Source organism: Sceloporus occidentalis, unplaced genomic scaffold (genome assembly GCF_023333645.1).
Source record: "Sceloporus occidentalis isolate IW3139 unplaced genomic scaffold, rSceOcc1.0.p SCAF_1, whole genome shotgun sequence".
Taxonomy (NCBI): Eukaryota; Metazoa; Chordata; class Lepidosauria; order Squamata; family Phrynosomatidae; genus Sceloporus; species Sceloporus occidentalis.
This window is the reverse complement of record NW_028316981.1, coordinates 247,330,261-247,353,622: the sequence shown is the minus strand read 5'-3', so window position 1 is coordinate 247,353,622 and position 23,362 is coordinate 247,330,261. Positions and strand designations below refer to the sequence as shown.

Genomic DNA, 23,362 nt, shown 5'->3' with positions numbered 1-23,362 from the left:
ATTCACATCAGGATGCTTATATGTTATAACAGTATCAATAACTGTGCACACAGTGGGTCCTCCTTTTCTATGGACAGCAAGCACCTGGTGGTCCCCAATGGCAGCGCATATATGTGGCTGCGCTGCCGTTAGGCACAGCCCCAGTTGTCCCTGCTGTGTCACCATTGAAACCACATTTGTGGCCATGCCTGCCGGAGAAGGAGGACTAGGATCAGCAGGCAGCACCAGACCAGTCAGGTAGGTGCCTGATGTTCCGAGGGTGGCTTCGCCAGGCACCAGAGGTCATGGGCAGATTGGATGAGGGTGCCTGCTGGGAGAAGGGCACAGGGTGCCTGCAGTGCCCTTGGCAGAGGCTGCACTGCTGCTGCTGCTGCAGGGCTCCTGGCCAATTCAATTGTGGGGCTGCCTTCCTCCTTATGCCCCACGGAGTGGGTAGCACCCACCTTAGCAGCCCTCCCCCAGATCTGTCCGCTGCCTTACCTCCTCTTCTGCTCCCTGGGCACCCCTTACCTGGCTGGAAGGAACAAAGGCACGGTTGTCCCCAATGGCAGTGCGGCTGCGTGTTTGCGCCACCATTAAGAACAGCCCCTGTTGTCCCCAATGGCGGTATCTTCCCTGGAGATACCAAGATCTCACTGTATATCATAAATGATACTTTAAGTATGACATTTGGTATTTTCCTGTGTCTAAAGAAAAGCATACATTTAATGAAGTGAAATGTTTTTTAAATTCCCAAATACGAATTTCTTGTATCTTAATTAGAATAAAATTCTAATGAGAACAAACACTGCATTGATTCTTAAATTCAGACTTATTTCTGTCTGTAGTTTCTTTATTTGCTTATGAAATGAAACTTTTTTTGTTGTTCCAGTTTGCACAAAATATTAACTCCTGACAGGTTCAGGAGGCTAAAGCAATATATTTGTATATATTTTTTTTAAAAATTGTTAGACTTGGAGTTCCACGGAGGAAGCAGTGGCTCCTTATGCCGTAGTGGCTCTCTGCTAGCAAAAAACCATTTCTGTTAGGCAAAGCAGGACATCTGTCTTTTACTGATATCACCCATTCATCTTCACCTATTGCACTGCTGAAAAAAATTGATTGGTACAGTTGGGGATCTCTGGAATAACACAGAATATGACACTGATGTTGGGGGAGGGGCTGGCCAGTATAGGCAAAGGGGGATTACAAGTGCTCTCCCCTAGTGCAAAGTCTCATTAGGTATAACACCATTTGCAGGTGATCCTTTCTAGAGCCTATAGGTCCAGAGCTTGATGAAGACATCACTGTGAACATTTGAAATGTTTTCATCAGTGTGAATCTACAATTAACTGTTGCTGTTATAAAACTGTTTTTAGGATGGCTACGTTGCTCAGCAAATTTCGGATAGATTTCTCAGATATCATGGTCCTTGGTGACATCAATACAAAGCCAAAGAAAGAAAAGTAAGTTGATGCTGTGATTTCCTATTTCTGTGTTTAAAAACAAAAGTTGTCAACTTTACATTAGTAGCAGCCACGAGAGCTTTTAACAGCGGAAAATATGTCTACTATAAAAGGCAACAACATTGTGTTAATGAACCCATTTTACAAGAAATCTGTTAAAGCTATGGCAGGCATAAGAGAACAATATAAAGCAGAAGCTGTTAACGAAACATTGATTATCATTAAGAACATGAATCATGAATGCTAACCAAATATCCCCTGTATAAGGGGAAATCCACATATGCTCGTGCCCCATTGGAAACAATGGGGCGTGTGCTCGGGGTGGTTCACACGCCATTGGTCTTATCACGCAGCTTCCACCTAAGCTGGAAGCCACGTATAGTGCGCCCTGCGTATGGTATGGGTGCACTGTAGTTTAAGATTCAGATGGAATTTGAATAAAATAACATTAATGGACCGTTATTTGTTTTATTACCACTGAACCATAAATATTAAATAGGATTCTTTTTCTCTCTCTCTCTCTCTCGTTCTCTCTCTCTCTCACACACACACACACACAGAGAGAGAGAGAGAGAGACAGACAGACTAAATGGCTTGAGCAACATAGTGTTTTTGGAAAGAATATTAAATTCAGTAGTAAACATAAATTACACTAATAGATAGACATGGTACAGAGGCATGTACCAGTTTATAAGGCAAAATGTCAATTACAGATTTGCAGCCTACTCTATTACAAATGCATTATGCTTCAGAACTAATCTAGAGCACATAAAGTGTCCCATGCAGTATTATTTTTATGTATGTGTAGCTCTCTTTTGTCTTTTCAAAGAACACCTCATAATGTGTTAGGCACATATCTTTCAATCTGCCATTGGCAACTACTACAAGTCTGAGGCCATAGTCACCCTTTGAATCTGTGTGTGGACATCCTGAAAAGTTTGAAAGGCCAATCATCCCCTTCTAGGGGCACAATTGGCCATTTAAAGGGATGCCCTATAGAATTACACATAGCCTATGGATTGCACTTTGCCATCCTGCTTTAAAATTGTGGCTGTAGTATTCAGAAAATAGCTTTTTAGACACGTTTGTAGTTGTACTGAGTTTTTGTTTGTTTTTTTAAATCCGCAGAAGGAATTCTCCTAGCCTAGGAGGTTACAGTGCAGATAGGTGCAAACCAAACCTAAAGTCTTAAACCAGAGGTGAGAATCATACATCCTTCCAGAAGTTGGCCTGCAGCTCCCAGTAGCCCTAGCCATTAAGCTGTGGTGTGGAGTGCTGGGTGTTGCAGTCCAGCAACATCTAACATCTGGATGGGCCAAATGATTGTCACTGTGGGCTTAAGCCAGTAAATGCAGTCCTGCTACAGATGGCCTGAGGTTTTAAGTAACAGTTTAATTTAGTGAAAAAACTACTATCCTTGTTAACAGTATCTGTTGCATAGCAGTCTTCTCTTTATCTCCAGTCACGTTCCAGGGTACTATTCTGTTTTAAGAAAAGATAAGGTTTCTGTGCTACACATGAAAACACATTCTGTTAAAATTGAGGAGAGGTTCAAAAGGATTTTTACTGCAAGGGAACTTTACTTCTAGGCTAAAGCTGTGCAGGAAATCGAATAGGAATGACCAAGCCTAAAGTAACTTTTTGGATCTCACTTAGTGGTTCTGTAGTGCTTAACAGTGAATAGAACATTTGTCTGATAGGTAAATGTAGCATTTTAGGCACATATCTTTTAGTAGAAATTTCAGTAAGTCTGAGAACTTATGCATTTCAATTATATGATCAAATAATTTCCAGCATTGCAGCTTTTGAAGAAATGATAGAGCCATTCAGACTTCATGAAGATGATAAAGAGCAAGATGTTGCAGATAAAATGAAAGAAGATGAACCTTGGAGAATCACAGATAATGAAATTGAGCTATACAAAACCAAGGTATCTGAATTTTCTATCTTATAGAGGTATCTTTGACCTTGTCTGACTTTTAGTTAATTTTACTTCTTGATTTTAAAAATTGTTATTTATGCTTACATCAATAATCTTCTCATTTTGATTGCAGAGCCACCGCCAGATTAGATTAAATGAATTACTGAAAGAACATTCAGGCACAGCTAATCTAATTGTTATGTAAGTAATAGCTTGTAGAAAATATTGGAAACACCAAAATACTGTTCAGAAGATGTTTCTATTAATTCTGATACAACAAAAAGAATGCTATGTTCACCACCATAACAGAAAGCTTATAGTCAGTTTAGCTCATATTTTATTCTGGGTTTACTGGTGGTCCTTTAACTCCACAAACCCCTTGTCGTTCACAAATCTTGGACTGGTAAGTGTCATGTTTATCTGTCATGTAACTGTTTGGGAAGAGAATGTATTTCAGAGGCAAAAGAGATATTTGGGGTATCGGTGTGTAACTGTACACACTAAACATTATGATGTCACTAGTAGAGCGACTTGGATTATGGCTTTTGATATTGAAAATATCTACACTACTTATTAGTGTTCTGGAAGTTTAGAAAATTAATTTTTGAATATATAGTCCAAATTTTGCCAACAAGTTAAATTGTTCCACAGCTGGTTATAAAAATGCCTTTTGGTAGTTACATAATAAAAAAAACCCTGAAACTGGGACATTCCTGTGTCTCTTGGTTCAAAACTTCCTAAGTCATAAGAACAGCCATCTTTTCAGGAGGAGAAACAGCAGGTGAAGAAATTCAGGGGCAGAACTAGTCGATTACCATTGTCTCTTCCTGAAATGATGGCTGTTCCAAGAGATGGCTGAACCAACTACATAGAGACCAGAGCTCTGGAGATCTTATTTCTGAATAATAGCTTGTCATAGTAGCAAAATAATAATAATAATAATAATAATAATAACAACAACAACAACAACAATAATGTATTTATAGCCCACCAAATCACTAGGAATCTGGGTGGGTTACAACAGTAAAAATACATTACAATAAAATACTAAATGGTCCCTTCCCAACCCCCTCCCCAATATTAAACTAGAATTAAACAATCAGAGTTTAAAAACAATAAAATGCAATACAGCATTAGGTTAAAATTAAAAACACTATGGCAAGCAGAGAGACATACATCAGAAAATTGAGATCATATTCATAAACATACATAAGGGAGGAAGCTAGAGTTAGCTAGGTTGGGAAGGCCTGCCGGAAGAGATCCGTCTTAAGAGCCTTTTTGAAGTCTGTAAGAGTGGACATTTGGCAGATCTCTTCCAGCAGGTCGTTCCACAACTTCATCACAGCAGTAGAGAAGGCCCTTTGAGTGACAGACGTTAGCCTAGCTTTTTTTGGCTGAAGTAAGTTCTTACTTGAGGACCTCATTGTGTGGGACGGACAACTGCTGCTAAGGCCTGTCCAGTAATAAGCAAAATTTAATGGTCAAATGATTCATGTGGCAAACCAATAAACGTTACTTGTCTGTCTCCAAAGTTAAAGATGTTTTGTGTTACCTAGTCTAGTTCTGCTGCCCTAACTGCCTCTCCATCTTTCTTTTTCGTAGGAGTTTGCCAGTTGCACGAAAAAGTGCAATATCATCTGCTCTTTACATGGCCTGGATAGAAGCTCTTTCGAAGGACCTGCCACCTGTTCTCCTTGTCCGTGGGAATCATCAGAGTGTTCTTACCTTCTATTCCTAAGCACAGCAACACAACCTGCAGCTGTGAAGAAATGGTACTTCAGTGCCTAAAGGGGAGACACTGAGATGTTTGACTGAAATATTAACATCACACAAGGCAAAAAGTGACTACTCTTTCACTATTCCACTGACTTGAAAGCACACAAGGAAAGTCACTATGCTCCTAAAGTTGTGAAAGCTTCAGTTTTCTTCTAATTCTTCTGTAATTTAATCTTGCTTAATGGGGAAGGATTCCTTGGTAGACTGAGGAATGAATAAAAAGGTTTTTCTTTGCTACTTGAGCAGCAGCAATAAAAGTGTTTATTTTTGATCAATGAAAGGATTATAGATTTATAAAAGCCTTTTAGCCTTGAGGTGCCTTCTGAAGATAACCAAATTTCATCCATATACCCGGTTTTGTAAATTTATAAAGAATGTCAGTCCGCCATTGGCTGAAGCTTTAGATCAAACTTCCTTTAGTTTCTAGACTCTTCCATCTTACAATTTAAAAAATGCTGCATTCTGGTCTTCCATCAAGGTATTAGTTTTTACTGTTGTATGTTTCCTATTGTTTGGAATGGTGTGTGTGTGTGTGTATGTTTCTCATTTTGTTTTTTGTTTTTTAAAGTATCTTATCTGGAAAAGGTAAATGGGGCAAGTTGGCTGTAATGAAAAACCAAATTCATGATGTTAATATCTAGGACTTTGTACTATTCAATTTGTACCACTGAATAAAGATAAAGTATACTAATTGAGAGAGCAATTTTCTCAGATTCCACCATGTTTTTCCCCATTTCACTACCTTAGTTGAAGGTTAGTAGGCCAGTTTACATTCTGCAGCTCCACTTGGAAGGTGCAGTTCTGTTACAGGATTTTGTAAATATCCCAATTATACATGGGATGCCATCTAACAGGATACTTCAAACCTTTGAGGACCTTCTAAGTTAAGTTTCATTCACCTATTTAAATGGGCCGTGTTGTTTTAGAGGTGTCCAAAGGCAACTGATTCATTTGTCAGAATCTATGTTTAGTCTTGTTAAATACTCAGGTTTGATCTTCCTGACCTTTGCATTTTAATTTGTATGACTCCTGTGTCTTCAAGAACTGCCAATTTGTGTGCCCTCTTTGCGTGTGCGTGTGTTGACAGCTTTATATTTTTTTACTCTGAACTGCTTACTGAAAAATCACTTGGTTAGTAATAGTGTTTATGCCTAATATCTGTAATAGTTGCCTAAAATTCTTCTGCCTTTTGGCAGTAGTGTGGGGCTGTACACAAGATGAAACATCTATAATTCCAGTGTTCTGTCAATGAAGAAACAGAACACAAAAACAAGTCTTTAAGCTAGACAGGATCAAAGTAAACGAACAGTTCCTTTGGCAGCCCCTGTTATTGAGAGAAGGCAATTCTTGCATACAGTGATTTGAATTCCAGTAAAATGTAACTCACATTGTCTTACCAATGTTGACTGTGTTTTCTCTCTTTCAGAAGTGCAATACAAGTTGGCTGCCAGGTAGGGTAAATCAATGCCAGTATCTAGTTTTCAAAAGAAATTAGAAGTTATAAAAAACATCGTTTTTTTCCTGGGAAAAAGAAAGCCAAACAAACCAAACATTCCTAGTGTGTGACTAAAAACATTGATTATTGCACATTTGCAGTGCTTATTGGTGTGATGGTAGGAGACAGAATGAATCAGTGAATCTGAATTTCCATTTTTGTTTAATGTACAGAAATAATAGGGCATGGACTTAATGCTGCTATTCAGACAGTTCCACAGGTACACTTACTTAAAATTCTGCCCATTGAGGAAAACGATTGCTTTTGATCTGTAAAAGGAACCAAATGGAAAGTATGTGTGATGTGTACAAAATACCAAATGTATCTAAATATGCATATATTGATGGTAGCAAATGTCTGTGAATGAATAAAGGTTGTTTCTCACATGAGAATTCTCAGTCCTTCACACACATACACAACACACACAAACACCAAGTCAAATGTTGTAAAATTTAATCTTTAATCTTCTAACACTCCAATAAATGTCAACTGTAACTTGTTACCAAAAGGCAAGTTTGTGACATAGCCATTCCAATTTCTTTTTAGTTTAAATTCAACTTCTTTTTGGCGCCATGTTTTCTTCAGTTACAATCAGTAATGACTTGAAATAATTGTTTTCCATTGATGCTCAGCAATACCATTTCTGTAGTCGAAATTTTTATTTTATGAAATTAGGAAGTGTTTAGTAGCAGAACAAATCAACTATTTATTGTTTCATTATGTTTATATTAGGACTTCCTTTTTACATAATTCTTTTTATATGCTTTTCTGTTTATTTAAAAGGAAACAATGGTCTTAATTTAAGGATTGAGCTTTGGTTGGTACTATCCACAGTTTGAAAATGTCATGTCATATTTTGATAATATTGTACTGTAACTGTCACACACAATGGCTTTTCTAATGTTTTAACAACAGTTGAGTATTGCAGTTTCTACTCTGTACTGGGGCAGGATCACTGCAATAAATGGGAGTGAATTAAATGTGGTTGCCTAAATTAATCTATTTTTATGTATTTTTTTTTCAATGTTTCTGAACCTGTTTCCATCAAGCCTTGCCTAATGCGGGAGGGAAACATGATGTACGGAGACTAGCTGAATATTTTACATCACACATTACAAGTTTGATATCTCACACAGTGTTTTAAAATGCATCTGTAACTCTTAGGTAAAAGAATTTAATACCCCAAGTAGAATGTCTAACTCCACCATGTCCCTATACTAAATAAATGTTTGTGTTGCCAGCCAGCTGTTCCTGCCCATCTGGATGCAGAATTGATTCTTAATTTTCAAATCTGATGTGTGGATGAGGTGGAACAGTAACCGGACTCTTGTCTTGCACCTGTTCATTACAAAGACTATAATCCCACCTACATTTCCTTAAAACCGAATGGAAAATGGTTTTGGTATGAACACAAGGCTTGTCTGACAAAGTCAGACTGTCTAAATCAGCAACATATTCTACTGTACAGATGAGCTCCCCACCAACTATTTAAAATAGGTTCATTCTTCTAAACTATTCCCTCGTACTAGCCCAGGTTCTTCTACCCTTGCAAATGTGTGCTCTGCACTTCCCTATTGTTGGCTGCCCACCCCATCTTCCCTATACTTTCTACTTTTTCCCCATCCATTTTTCATCCTTGTCTTCTGCCTTTTGTGCAGGGGTAGGAGGAGCCCCCCTTGGGCCTTTTATTTGTGCAAAAAGCCTTATCAACAGAAAGTTTGGGACGTAAAGATTTATTTTGCTGCTGCTTGGCACTTACTTCCACTGCCGCCTGTAAAACAGAGATTCACTATGTGCAACCTGCAGGCCACAAGTTTCCTGTGAGGCTCCTTTTTTTTTAATCTAAAAACTGGAAGTGATGTTTTGTCAGTTCCAGTTGGACCAGTTGGTGTCATCCTCAACAGTTCAGCCCTGCTCTAGAATAGTGATTCCCAAAGTGGGCAGTGGGAAGATCCAGGGGAGCAGTGAGGAGGAACAGGGGCAGCAGGAGGGGGTAGTGAGAGAAAAGGGAGTGGCAGAGGGGGCTTCGTGCACAGTGTGGAAGAAGGCTGCATGAAACATCTTTATACGTAGCATCCCTTAAAACCACTGCACCACCTCGCTGCTTGCTTTGTGTGGTGATGTCTCCTGGTCTGCATCTGCCAGAGTCCTAGTCCAACACTCAAATCATTACACCATGCTGGCTCCTGCACTTCCCTTTGTATGTATAGCTTTAAAGAGGGTACTGGTTTGGGCCTACTAGCCTTCAAGTCACCTGTCAACTTAATGGCAACCCCATGATTTCCCCTCCAGCCCCCATCATTTAGGATTTTCTTATACAAGAAATACTTGGGAAGTGGTTTTGTGAGTTCGTTCCTCTGAAATGCAGTGTACAGTGCCTGATAACATTGGTGGTCTCCCAGCCAAGTATTAATCAGGGCTGACTGAACATCTTCTAACTAACCCCCTTTTCTTTATACAGTCTTGCCCCTTCCAAGCCGTCTTTTGGGGTCCTCCTTAAAAGGTACTTTCTAATTATGCCCACAACCAGATAGGAATAGTAGTCAAGGCCTTGGTCAACCCATTTCTATCAGGTGGATGAGATCGATTGCCTTGTAGTGGCCTAATGCAGCAGCCTGGCAAGGGGCATGAGAAATGGTTTTAGAGCAGCAGTTGTTGCATGACAGAAAGTAGCAAAAACCTTATTTTTATTCATCTTCTTGAGAGCTGAATGTGTTGAGAGTGGTGGAATGTAAATACCCTCACTTGTATAGTGGAGGAGAACCTCAGGAGGACAGAGCCAGAGAATACAATCTGAGTGGTTTTTGTTGGTTTTTCAGAAGATGCCAGCCACAGCTGCTGGCGAAACGTCAGGAATAAACTCTAGAACACAGCCTCATAGCCTGAAAAACCCACAAAATAGTATGGATGGCAGCTATGAAAGCCTTCAACTTCACAATCTGAGTGTATTTATTGTTCATTGCTATCTCTTAGATTGAACTGATCTAGCCCACCTCTCAGTTTTTCTCTTGAAATTTCAGCCTTTCCTTTTCATATTCTTTCCTGGCATCCTGGGGGTCTGTGATTGTGTGACAGGAGAATCCCTGGATCAAACCAATCCTCACTATTTCTTCCGTTCGTTTTCTAGTTTCCACACATATTTTAAGTCCTCTTCACATACCCCCCCTCCCTGAGGCCTTGCCATTCACCAACAGACCAACACACAGATTAACATGTAAATCACTTCCTCTCAACCAAGGGTCATACAATATATATATCCCACTCACCTCCATGCCAGCATTCTCTGAAGATGCCAGCCACAGATACTGGCGAAAGGTCAGGAATAAATTCTTCCAGAACACGGCCATATAGCCCAAAAAATCCACAAAAATTATGGATGCTGGCCGTGAAAGCTTTTGACTTCATATTCAAAAAAAACCTTTGAATCAAGCTCAGGAAAAAAGTTGGGATGTAAATCAGCAAAATAATTGTCTTCATCCTCAGAATAACAGGAGTCTGGTCATTCTTTCATCATCTCTTTATTTATAGATATTTGTATACGTATAAGGCTCTGCCTTGTTTTCCTTTTCCTCCTACATTCTAGATGTTACAGCTGGAAAGATACTGGTCCAAAGCACATTGCAAAAATAATCCAGTATGAGCCCACTTTAATTGCCCTGGCTCAGTGCTAGGGAAGCCTGGGAATTGTAGTTTATTGTGGCACACTGATAGAGAAGGCTGAATGCCCCACAAAACTGCAGTTCCCAAAATTCCCTAGCATTGAGCCAGGGCCGTTAAAGTGGTCTCAAACTGGATTATTTCTGCAGTGTGTTTTGGACCATTGTGAAGCTACTCTGTCACCAGTATTGCAAAACACACACACACCAAAAAGTGAAGAGGAGAGGGAACTTGATTCTTCAGCTGTAAAAACTATTTAATTAAAAAAAAAGCCATCCAGTGCCATCTTGTGGCCAGACAAGTACTGGGGGGGGGGCAGGAAGAAATAGCTAGAAATACTTTTGGAGGTGGGGAAAATGATGTCTTTAGAACAAACATTAAGTGGTTAAATTTGTTAAACCTCTGCTACAACTGCATGTACTAAATTACCATGCTATTGACTATAACCAAGAAACAATCCAGCACACTTCAAATTGAAATAATATCCTTATTTGGTCACACATTACCATCAGGCTCTTCAGATAGCAAAATTCATTCAAATTAACAGTAGCTTACCATGTCTTCTATTTTACTGGCTTGATGGAGTTAATGAGAAATACAACTCCTCTCTAGCCAGTAGAAGCTCAATTACAATCAGCAAAGCAATTAGCAAAGTAGAAATTCAGCAAATGAAGATTTTTCTAGCATACAAATAGACTGATGAGTGAATCTTTCTTCTCTACATTTCTTTAGAACTCCGGTGGTTGGTTGGTTTAAAGGAGACTTACCAGGCAACAACTGGCAATCACCCCTTAAAAAAAATCTTGTGCCGCCTGAAATTTTGCATGTGTCTATGGAAATGAATTCTGCAAGGCTCAAGTAGGCAAAATATTGAACTTAAAAGGGACTTTTAATAGCCTGTCCTTGCTTTATTGATGGGCTTTTAAACTGGTTTCAATTCAGTTGTGTTTTAATATAATTGTTTCTTCTTCGTGGTCTCTGCGAATCATACAAATGGGTTGTACTGCGCCTGCGCAGTGCCTTCGGAAACTTCTAGAATCACTGGGCAAAGTACTCTTTGCAACATATAGAAACTTTTTGGCGGTAGCTCCGCCCATCCCTTATAAAGCCCCTGGTTTCCCGCTCTTTCCCCAGTTCCTTTTTTCCTCCGCGTTAGCTGCCTTTGGGAACTTCGCTCCTCTTTGATTGTCGGATCACTGGTAGTTTGACCACGGACTGTTTTATTGACCACTCTTTGCTTGACCCTCGATTGATTGAACGTTGTGACCTTGGACTGTAAACGACTTCCCATTCTCTCGAACCGGATTGACCCTTGTTGCGCACCTCGGATTGTTGACTACAAACCGTAAGCGGATCATGCCATCGGTCCCCTTTAAAAAGTGCACCGTTTGCGGGGGGGAAATCCCCGGCCAGGACCCTCACTCGGCTTGTCTCCTGTGTTTGGGAGAGGCGCATATCCCAGCATCCTGCGCCCTGTGTAAATCCCTCACTCCCCAAGCGAGGAAGAACCGGGAGACTAGATTGAAGGCGGCCATCTACTCCAAGGTCTTCTCCGCAGGTGCCATGTCTTCTCTGGGCCCGCCGTCTTCGACTGGATCCGCGCCCCTACCGGCTCTTCCCGAGGCCCCAACTCAGACTATGGCCGAGCCTCCGAGCTCTGTGGAGGTGACCCCCCGCGAGGGGCCCGACGCCGGCACCCCTTCGGTGGACATTCCTCGGCCGTCCAAGAAGGATAAGCGCCAGAAGAGCTCTAAGGAGAGCCGCGCTTCTGAGAAGGATTCGAGTGCCCAGAAGGGTTCAGCCTCGAGATCCTCGGCCCCGAAGGCCTCGACCTCGGTCAGCTCGACTAAGGGCTCAGGATCCACACCTTCGGTCCCGAAGCCTTCGGCCTCAGCGGACTCGGCTTCGAGGCCCGCGTCTTCCAAGGCGGCCACCCCGGCTTCGGTTTCAGCTACGGTGTCGCCCTCGGCTTCAAAGAGGGCCCATACGTCTTCCTTGGGGGACCAACACCCAGCGGCTAAGCGTCATCGCTCCGAAAAGCGAGATCTGGACGACTCCCGTCACAGGGAGACCTCTCGGGACCGGCCAGCCACCGAGCGCAGATCCCTGGAAGCTCGCCCTGCCGAGAAAGGCTCCAAGGTTGGGAGCTCCAAGCATGGAAAGGCCTCAGCTACCCGACCGGACCGTCCTCGTAGTCCTCCCTCAGTTGGCCAAGCCCTGCCTAGCTTTCGCCACATGCCGGATGACACTATTGACGTCATCTCCGAACCGGCGTCTCCAGCGAGCTCCACGCATAGCCTTCGTTCGGTCACCCCGATGCCGAGATCAGTAGTCCACACCGCCATGGTCCACCGGGCCGCTTCGCCTTCTCCTCCGAGGGAACCGAAGAAACCGGACTACCTTTATGACAGTGAGACGGACACCTATTATATGGCGGTCCCACATGACTCCATTGTATCCCGCTTCGGGACTCCTTCGCGGAAATCCAAATTAGACCCACGCACCAGACCAACTCGGGACACCACATCATCCTCCCGCCGGGCTGATGTTGCCCCCGATCCCGACCTTCAAATAGTGGATCTGGACCCCGAGGAGGAGACCCTTTCTCACGCTCGGTATCGTCCCCGGAGCGACTCCGGTTCCTCGGATGCTGGAGACTACCAACCTTCCGTCCAGGAATTCGCCCAGCCCGGGGCCGTCTCACCTTCGGATGATGTCTGCACCTTTGCTGAGCACGTGATAAAGATGTCAAATGCACTTGACATCCAGACCTCCCAGGTAGAAGATGAGGCCTCGGACCCCATCGAAAGGAGGATCCATGGCAAGCTTCCCACCCCGCCTGCAATCCCCCTGCTACCTTCATTAGAGAAGCTCGCGAGACGTTTGTGGGAAGCGCCCGCCTCTACGGCTTCTAGCAATCGCAGGGTAGAGTCCCTTTATAGGATTGCTCCCTCCATTCCTTCATGGCTCTTCGGCCACCCGAGGCAGAATTCCGCCATTGTAGAGGGCACTCAGCGGACATCTACCCCAAAATCGTCCGTGATGCCGGCTGACAAGGAGGCAAAAAAGGTGGACGCTTTAGCCAAGAAGGCTTATTTTTCTTCAGCCCTGGGGATTAGAGTGGCCAACTACAATGCTTGTATGGGGGCCTATATCCAGTGGCTGATGGAGAAGATCTCCCCTCTCATCCCCGACCTCCCGGATGACTCACAGGCCACCCTTTCTGAGGTTCGAGATGAGGCCCACTCGATCGGGAGTTGGCTAATCACTTCTGCCAGACACTCCACAGATTGCTCGGCAAGATCCATGGCTGCGGCAATTGCCTTGCGCAGACACGCTTGGCTGAGATCCTCGGACCTCAACCAGAACGCCCGTACCACCATAGAGGACATGCCATTTGACGAGGACGGCCTCTTCCACCGCGAGACGGATGAAAAACTCAACTTCAAGTACCGGATGCGCACCGCAGCAAAGAAGCACGGTATGTCTTCCTCTCCTCAGGCTTCCCGTAAACGCTTCACTGGCGTCCGTCCGTGGTACGGGCAGGGTCAGAGATCCTTCCAGCAGGATCATCCTTTTCAGCGCCAGGATCAGCCAAGGCAGAGGTACCCCTCACAGTCCTCCTCCTCTTCAGGTCGTCGTTCCGCTCCTAAATATAAAAAGAATTACCGGAGGCAGGATCCCGACCAGAACAAGAAGAGGAATTGAAGTGATGCCGCGTACTCCGTCGCCTCCTCCTCCCTTTGTTTTCTGGATAGGCTGAGGCCTTTCTCCAACATCTGGGCCTCGATCTTCACCGATTCTTGGGCCCTCACCATCGTCTGTAGGGGTTATGCCCTCGAATTCAAAGAGCTCCCTCCAACTGGAGCTTTCCTATCCAAATCCCCCCCCCAGACACCCTTCTCGACGAAGTACGCACTTTGCTGTCCAAGGGCGCCATCTCGCCCGTCGATGCCGTCGACGTCCCTAGATGTTTCTTCTCCCGTTATTTTACGGTCCCTAAGGCTGATGGGGGCATTAGACCCATTTTGGACTTGAGGGCCCTGAATGCTTACCTTTCCTATCACCGGTTCCGGATGGTAACCCTTGCCTCTATCTTACCTTTGTTGCACCAGGGCCTGTGGTTTGCGACCATCGACTTGAAGGACGCCTACTTCCATGTCAGCATCCGGGAGAGCCACCGCCGGTTCCTAGCCTTTGCCGTCGGGACGGACATCTACAAGTACAACGTTCTGCCCTTCGGCCTTGCCACGGCTCCTCGGGTATTCACAAAGTGCATGGCACCGGTGGTTTCCCACCTTCATCGCCGAGGCATCAGGATCTTTCCATACCTGGACGACTGGTTGATAGTGGCCCCTTCAAGCCAGGAGCTCCGTCGGCACACCTCGGAGACCCTAGCTCTCCTAGACGATTTAGGACTGGTGGTCAATCTCCAAAAGTCGCAGCTGCTCCCCACCCAGCAAATAAGATTCATCGGATCCATCCTAGACTCCAGCAATTGCATGGCCTTCCTACCCCTCGACCGGTTTGCCGCGCTTCGCGTGGCCGTCCGGAGGTGCACGGACCGAAGACGAGTCATCGCCAGAGACGTCCAGGTGGCCCTCGGACACATGGCCTCGACAACCTTCGTCACACCGTGGGCAAGGCTTCGATCCCGAATCCTCCAGTTTTGGTTCCTGTCAGTCTTCGACCCAGAGACCGACGCGCCATCGCGTTGCCTCACCATCCCAAGACCAGTCGCCCGTTCTCTCCATTGGTGGCTCGACTCCCGGAACGCTTGCGCAGGCATGCCGTTCTCACAACCCCAGCCGGAGATAACGCTAACCACAGACGCGTCAGAAGACGGATGGGAAGCCCATGCTCTAGATCTCTGGGCGAAGGGCCGTTGGTCTCTCGACGAAAAGGACCTGCATATCAATGCCCTGGAACTGATAGCAGTGGAAAAGGCCTTAAAGGCGTTCGAATCCTCCCTCTCCCACAAGGTCGTACAGCTCTGGACGGACAACACCACGGTGATGTACTACCTGAACAAGCAGGGAGGCACCAGATCACGCACCCTCCTCGACATCACGCTCCGAGTGTGGGAGTGGTGCATCGCCCGAGGCATCCTGCTTCAAGCGGTTCACTTGCCAGGGACACAAAACGACCTTGCGGACCTTCTCAGCAGGTCCCCATCGTCATGCCACGAGTGGAGGCTTCACCCGGACACTGTGAAAGACCTCTTCCGTCGATGGGGAACCCCTCAGATAGACCTGTTCGCGACTGTCCACAACACACATTGTCCCCAGTTCTGCTCCCGGACGCGAGACAAGGATTCCCTCGGGGATGCGTTCGGATTCGACTGGTGGGGGTGCTGCTGTACGCCTTCCCCCCGTTCCCTTTGATCACCAGGACAGTATCCAAGATGACATCGGAGGCTGCCAACGCCATTCTAATCACTCCGTGGTGGCCAGGGCAGCCTTGGTTCCCGAGCCTCCTTCATCTTTCCCGGGACACTTTTCTCCGTCTCGAACGCAGGCTGGATCTTCTCACAGTTCAGGGAGGTCGCGTCCACCATCCCGACATCGACTCCCTTCCCCTGGTAGCATGGAGGATCCATCCCTAGCACGCTTACCAGACCCGGTGCGCAGAGTCATCCTAGCTGCCCAGAAGCCGGCTACCCGTAAATCTTATTCCCAAAAGTGGGCCAAATTTCTTGGGTTTCTGGCGGACAGACACCTTTCTCCTGGTCAGGTCTCGACTCCAGTGGTATTGGACTTTTTAATGTCCCTGGTTGACTCGGGCCTCTCCCTTACTTCGATTAAGTGCTACCTGTCGGCCATTTGTTCCTTCTTCCAGTTTCAGGGTAAGCCTTCGTTTTTCAAAGATCCTCTAATTAAGAGATTTCTTAAGGGGTATAATAATTTAAACCCTCAGGTGTCCTTACCACCCCCAGCTTGGAGTCTAGAGGGGGTGTTGGGGGCCTTGCAGTCCAGGCCCTTTGAGCCCATGGCCACAACGGACATCAGGCTCCTGACCTGGAAGACAGTTTTTTTAGTGGCGATTACCTCCGCTCGTCGGGCTGGAGAACTTTGTGCACTGAGACGGGACCAGCCATTCCTCAGGTTTCATTTGGACAAGGTAGTCCTTAGGACGGACATTACGTTCCTATCCAAGGTTGTGTCCCTGTTCCACATGTGTCAGGACATTGTGCTTCCTACTTTGGCCCCGAACCCGACCACGGATGCCGAAAGGGCCCTCCACACCCTAGACGTCCGAAGGGCACTGGCTTTCTATCTAGACAGAACTAGAGACTCTAGCCGTTCTGAGAGACTGTTCCAGTGCTACTCGGGACCGAAAAAGGGGTTGCCGGTGTCGGCTCAGAGACTCTCCAAGTGGGTGTCAAGCACCATCTATTTGTCATATGAACTCTTGGGGAAGCCGTTGCCGGCTGGGGTTCGCTCCCACACCACAAGGGCGGTAGCCTCATCCTCTGCCTTCTTGTCAGGGATTTCTTTAGATGACATCTGTAAAGCTGCAGTGTGGTCACAGCCCCTGACGTTTATCAAACATTACAGGTTGGACACCAGGGCCAAGAGGGATGCAGCTTTTGGCAGGGCTATCCTGGTGTCTGGATTGCACTGATTCTGGTCTCCTTTAAGCATATTAAGCTATCTGATATAACCCTTCTCCCCTTAGGGGTGGGGTTTTTTTGTTTACACACTTGACTCGGGGTACAACAAACGGGTCTTTGAGACAGTGTTTTTGAATTCTGGTTTATTGTGCAAATAAACATTTGTTGGTTAATTATGGTGTCAGGACACTCCCTCCGCCGTTTACCTTAGCTTGCTAGTCTCAACCCATTTGTATGATTCGCAGAGACCACGAAGAAGAAGGACAGGTTGCTTACCTGTAACAGTATTTCTTCGAGTGGTCATCTGCGAATACATACAAATCCCGCCCATCCTCCACTCGGTGTCCTGCTTTAAATTGGCTCACTCCTTGTCGCCTACACGGCGGAAAAATGGCGGAACTGGGGAAAGAGCGGGAAACCAGGGGCTTTATAAGGGATGGGCGGAGCTACCGCCAAAAAGTTTCTATATGTTGCAAAGAGTACTTTGCCCAGTGATTCTAGAAGTTTCCGAAGGCACTGCGCAGGTGCAGTACAACCCATTTGTATGTATTCGCAGATGACCACTCGAAGAAATACTGTTACAGGTAAGCAACCTGTCCTTTTCCATACTATACCTTTTTGTGTTTTCATATATAGTTTTAACAATTACTATTGTGAGCCACCTTTTGGGGGGGGGGGGGCAAAGGATCTGGATGACTTCCTGGTGGCTCCTGGGAATTTTCCTGTCACAGCAGGTGATTCTGTCAAGACCTTCATTGACCCCTGGAATGGGGACATGGCCAAGCTGATGGACACAATCACTCCTGAGTATCTCCTGTCATGGAGTGGAGCCAAGGTTGCGAGTTCAAGACCAGCAAAAGGGCCCAAGCTCAACTCAGGCTTGCATCCTTCCGAGGTCGCTAAAATGAGTACCCAGACTGTTGGGGGCAAATTAGCTTACTTGCTAATTAGTTTACTTGCTGTTCACCGCTATGATCTTTGGAATAGCGGTATATAAATAAAAACAAAACAAAACAAACCAACCTCCTGGTTGTCCATAGAATTGGCAGCAATGGAACAAGCGAGATAGTGCCAGGATTGGTATTGGTGGAAAACTCTGAGTGAATGATTGAACACAGACTAGAAACTATCTGAAGGCCTACTCCTTACTCCGTGGCAGACTAGAATCTATCTGAAGGCCTATTCCATGGCAATGGGGGCAGCCAAACAACAGCAACTCTTTTCTGCCACACTTGCATCTGCAAAGAACTTAGCAGAGCTGTTTTGACTGGGGGTCTTTTACACAGTGGCTCATGAATGGAAAATCCAGACACTGAATAATTTGCATGACACACTATTATGCCTTTCCACCTAATTTCAAGAAACCTTCTCTATTGGAAGCACTAATTATATTGGGTTTTTCGGGTTATGTGGCCATGTTCTAGAAGAATTTATTCCTGACATTTCGCCTGCATCTGTGGCTGGCATCTTTCTCTGAAGATGCCAGCCACAGATGCAGGCAAAATGTCAGGAATAAATTCTTCTAGAACACGGCCACATAGCATGAAAAACCCACAAAAAACTATGGATGCTGGCCATGAAAGCCTTTGACTTCACAGAAATCATATCGTCAGAGAAACCAAAACCAAGTGCAATTTAACATTTTTTGTTACAAAGTACTTAGTTTGATGTTAATGAAACCAGAATTAAGTAGGATAAAGAGTTAGATTGTACTGTACAAATTAATTAAAAAACTTCCCTAGCTTTAATATTTAATATCATTTCAGATTTCAAACTATGCTTGGTTCAGCAAATATCGATGTTTCAGGTATAATGGACAAACCATTATACCTTTTTTGAAATTGTCAACTTCAGCTAAATGTTGGCAATGCAATACCGATGATGTTTACTTCTGGCATTTGGAATGGGCCTGCTCAAAATAATAATAATAATAATAATAATAATAATAATAATAATAATAATATTTGTAGATACGCTATGTACTTTTAAAGGAAATATTTCCAATGTAAAAGTCTATCAGCTGAGCTTCAGGTAATGCTGTATTTCAAACACTAGAGGGAAGTATTTTAAGCAAATTAGCTCAGCACTTGAATCTTTCCCTAAATAAGACTTCTGGTTCCAAACATTTTGGAGAACTGAGGCTCAACTTGTGTCTTTTCCTATTACAGAAAGTCAGATTGCATTTGGTTGGATCTGGATATAGTCATGCTTAAGGGAGACCCATTACAATCAATGAGAAGATTTAGTAATGCCTTAATTAAATTGCTACTATTACTATTCTCATCATTATTTCCCTTTCCCTCCAAATCCAAGATTCAAAACAGCTGACAACAAAACATACAGATAAAAATACATACGGGTAAAAACATACAAAAAGTTATTGTTGGAATGTGATTAAGTTATCTATAGAACTAAAACAATTTTAAAGTTATCAATCAAAAGGCAAGGAATATGGACTTCCAGGATCTAGTCCATAATTTCTATGAAGAATGTGTAAGCTTGAAAATAATTGTGATACAGACTTTAATGTTTTTGTTGCAGGGCCCCCCCCCCCCCCATATGCATTACTGTTGGACAGTGCTCTTCTATACATTTAAGGGTCTTCTTAGTTTTATTAGAAGGATAAAGTTATATCTTTCTCAATAGAGAATGCACTATTTTGAAAAATATAGCCACTGTTGCATCTATCTTCCTGAAGGAGAATATAAAGGACACTTTTCATCTGTGTGTGAAAAAGTGCAGGTTCCTTTGGTTAGTCCCAACTAGAGTAGACCCACTGAACTGATTGTTGAATAGTGTGTCAAAATGTAGGTAAATGCGACTGATTTAATAGCTCTACTCTAGTCAAGACTAAAAATTGGATTTAGGTCACATCTTTTAAATCTTTGTACGAAACATTCCAAGGAGTTTCATCTATCCAAGAGGGTGGACTTTGTTTAATTCCTGAGGGCCCACGCTGTGAAACAGATCCTAGCTGTATACCTCTGAAGATAAAAGGACTCCAGATGGCAACACTGGCATGGACATAGTGTTACTGTATGGAAATGGTCCTAGGATCAATACGTAGCAACTCTATTAAAAACACACACATACAACATACTCAGTTGGAGCAAACAACATTAGACTAGGCATAATTCATAATTTGAGCTGGTGTCATCTCTACATATTCAATATTTATCAGAGGGAAAGCTGGAAATAAACCAGGAAGCTTTTAACTGCTGGATTATAATATAACCTACAACCTTGGCCTGAGTCCCACAATAACAGTAGGCTATAAATATTGTTACCAAGATCCTGAACAGACAGCATTTCCCTTCTCAATACCTGTGTGTGTCCTAACAGCCAGTTAGTAATCTGGAGACCAGGAAAGGCTACAAATGCTCTCCTTTTCCTGGCTGTAAATACATTTTGACACTTCTTGGATGCCCCTCACTGTCCCTTAGATCTGGTTGTCCCTGGCTGCCCCGGTCGATATAAGTGGGTATGAAAAAAAAAGGTAAAAGCACATACACTCATGTAACAACATGTTACGCCAATATATGTTGCCCACAGGACTCCAGCCAATGGCTCTGTCTGTGCACGCTAATGTAAAATGCTGTTCTGGGTAACATAAACATATATGATGTCTCAGCAAATGACAGATCTTGGGAAGTTATGTTATAAAATCTTTTAGTAAGGGTTATAACTCCATTATTATTATTATTTACATTATTTATACCCCGCCCTTCAGCCCTAAAGGCTCTCAGAGCAGCTTACAATTATTTTTAATTAGACAGTTCCCTGCACTCAGGCTTACAATCTAAAAAGACACAATGCAAAAGGAGAAGGGAATGGTGATGGAAAAGGGGATGAGGTCCAGCAGTTGTTCTCTCCCTCTGGGGCCTGGACCAAGGCAGATGGAATGGAGGGAGTGCTTGGCTTCTTAATCTAGGCTAGGCCCGATGGTGTTGGGCCTGTCCTTTCACTCCCTCTAGGCCAGAAGATGACAGTTGGCAAGGAGGAGGGCCTTCTTCTTCAGGCTCTTTCTTCTTCCATGGTCTCAAATAATAGTTACTTACCTTTACAACGGCAGGATTTAGAAAGTTATTTATTTTGTTTATTCTGAAAAGTACCTAGAATTGTTACTGTTAGCTACCTGTATCTGAATGTATCAGATACAATCTGAACAATGTAACAATCTGAATGTACGAGAAGTTGGGACATGATATAGAACATTTTCTATCTATCTCATTATTGCCTCTGGACCAAGACCAGAGTATGCAAAAGAATAAGAGGCACTATTGGAACAATGATATTTTTTCTCGAACATTTAATGAGGCCTCAACCAAGTAACTATAAAACCACCTAAAAATTAAGATCTACCATAAACAAGTGATGCTATCCTTTGTGAAGTTGGCTGGAATCCTGTTGTTACTTCCAACTAGGGCAATTGAATCAATTGCGTGGATCCAGTAAATGGTGAATCAATACGTAAATACATTCAAGTTTCGTGGAAGACAATGTCATGTCTTGTATAATGCTGTGGGCAATTACAAGTGAGCTATTACAAAGTAAAAGCTTTGTTTAGAAGTATGTTTAGTGTTAGATGCAAACTGGATGCATCCTTTCCTCTTCCTTCTCGTATTTTCTCCTAGCTCAATGTGATTGTATGAAAGCCAGAAAGAGCTGCCACAGACTTGGGGTATTCCGGTCCCTGTCTCCACTCTGCTGTGAAATATGTAGCTCGCACCTTGCTCCTTAACCCTAGGCCAGTCACACATTCTTAGCCTGACTTACTTCACAGGGTTGTTGTGAGGATAAAGCAGGGAGGAGTGAATCATCGGAGCCCTGGTGGTGCAGTGGTTAAATGCCAGTACTGCAGCCACAATGTTATGTGTTCGATCCCCAGAGGGCTCCAGGTTGACTCAGCTTTCCATCCTTCCATAGGTTGCTAAAATGAGTACCAAGCTTGTTGGGGGCAATTGGCTAACACATTGTAAACCACTTAGAGAGTGTTGAGTTCACTATGAAGCAGCCCAGAAATGTAAATGTTATTGCTATTGCTATGTGATGCCTTGAGCTTGCTGGAAGAAAGGCACAGTATAAATACAATGCCATGTTATTTAATTTGCTAAACAAATAGCCATTAAATATGAAAAATTCACTTATCTACAGTTCTGGAAGGTCAGGAAAGCAAGAAGGAAAGGAAAAACCGGAGTCAATTTCTGTGATTTCAAGTTCAGATCTTAAACTTCAAACAGTGTCTAAGGATATACTCAGATTCAGTCTGCTTCTAAAACACAGAATCATAGATTTGGAAGACACCACAAGGGGCATCAAGCCATGCAGGAAGACAAATTCAAAGCACTCCTGACAAAAGACCATCCAGCCTCTGTTTAAAATCCTTCAAAGAAGAAGACTCCATCACACTCCAAAGGAGTGTGTTCCACTGTCAAACAAGCTCTTACTGTCAGGAAGTTCTTCTTAATGTTTAGTTTGAATTCATTGCTTTGTGTCCTACTCTCTGGAGCAGCAGAAAACAAGCTTGCTCCTTCCATATGACATCCTTTCAGATGTTTAAACATGGCTATCATGTCACCTCTTATCTGTCTCGTCCCTCGGCTAAACATTCCAGCTCTAACCTGCTTCTCATTGGCCATGGTTTCCAGGCCTTTCACTTTTCAAATACTCTACATAAGAAGAGGGGACTAGTAAAGGAAGAGCACTCTTCACTTTCTCCAGAGATATTTCCAAACTTCTAAGCCAGGGGTAGTAATCAGACAGGCCTCCAAATGTTGTTGGCCCGAAACATGCGGGCCCAAAGAAGTGGCTTCTGGCTGCTTTGGGGTGTGTGGTTTTTAGATAACGCATGCCCCCAAAGCGGTCAGAAGTTGCTCCAAGGCCACCAAAGGTGGCCCAAAGCTGCCAGGAAAAGGAGCAGCCAAAAACCCACTCCTGTCAGAGGCCCATTTGGGACTGTGGCTGTGGCCCACTTTGAGAGCGGGCCATGTGGTCACTGTGGCCCCCCACCGATCACAGCATGATTGCAGCTGGAGCTACCAAAGGTGGCTCCTTACTGTCCACTTCACCCCATTGATGCTAGCTCCCAGTCTACTCCTAGTAGTGACTAGAATTGATGGGAGTTGCAGTTCAGTAGCATGGTGGGTTGCATACTTACCACTCATTCTGGGCTAAGCTTTATATGAAAAAGATGTGAGTTGCATTATTAACAAGCAAACGGAAACACATGAGTAAGGCATCTCCTTGAAAAACCAAGCCTTTGGAACTATTATTTTCTCAAGCGCATTTTGGAAGGAACTGAAAACACATTCTTGAGTTGGAGGGAGTTTGAATTTGTATATTATTTTTTGTATTTCTTTTATTTATTCCTGGTTAATCACTAAAACTTTTTGTAATGTATGAATTATTTCATGGATGTATTAGAGTGGGATACAAATAAATAAATAAAGCAAGCA

The 23,362-nt window shown here is 43.8% G+C and overlaps 1 protein-coding gene across 2 annotated transcripts in view; it reads left to right on the top strand.

Moving 5' to 3' along the window:
• The window catches only part of SLC12A2 (solute carrier family 12 member 2), a 74,486-nt gene extending 66,847 nt beyond the window's left edge, over positions 1-7,639 (top strand). For both annotated transcript variants that reach the window (XM_089491339.1, XM_089491336.1), the window contains 4 exons: positions 1,359-1,445; positions 3,240-3,375; positions 3,500-3,567; positions 4,969-7,639. In XM_089491339.1, the coding sequence (XP_089347465.1) occupies positions 1,359-1,445; positions 3,240-3,375; positions 3,500-3,567; positions 4,969-5,104 (427 nt within the window). In that variant the 3' untranslated portion in view covers positions 5,105-7,639. The remainder of the gene's footprint in view (positions 1-1,358; positions 1,446-3,239; positions 3,376-3,499; positions 3,568-4,968) is intronic.
• The last annotated feature ends 15,723 nt before the right edge of the window (positions 7,640-23,362 follow it).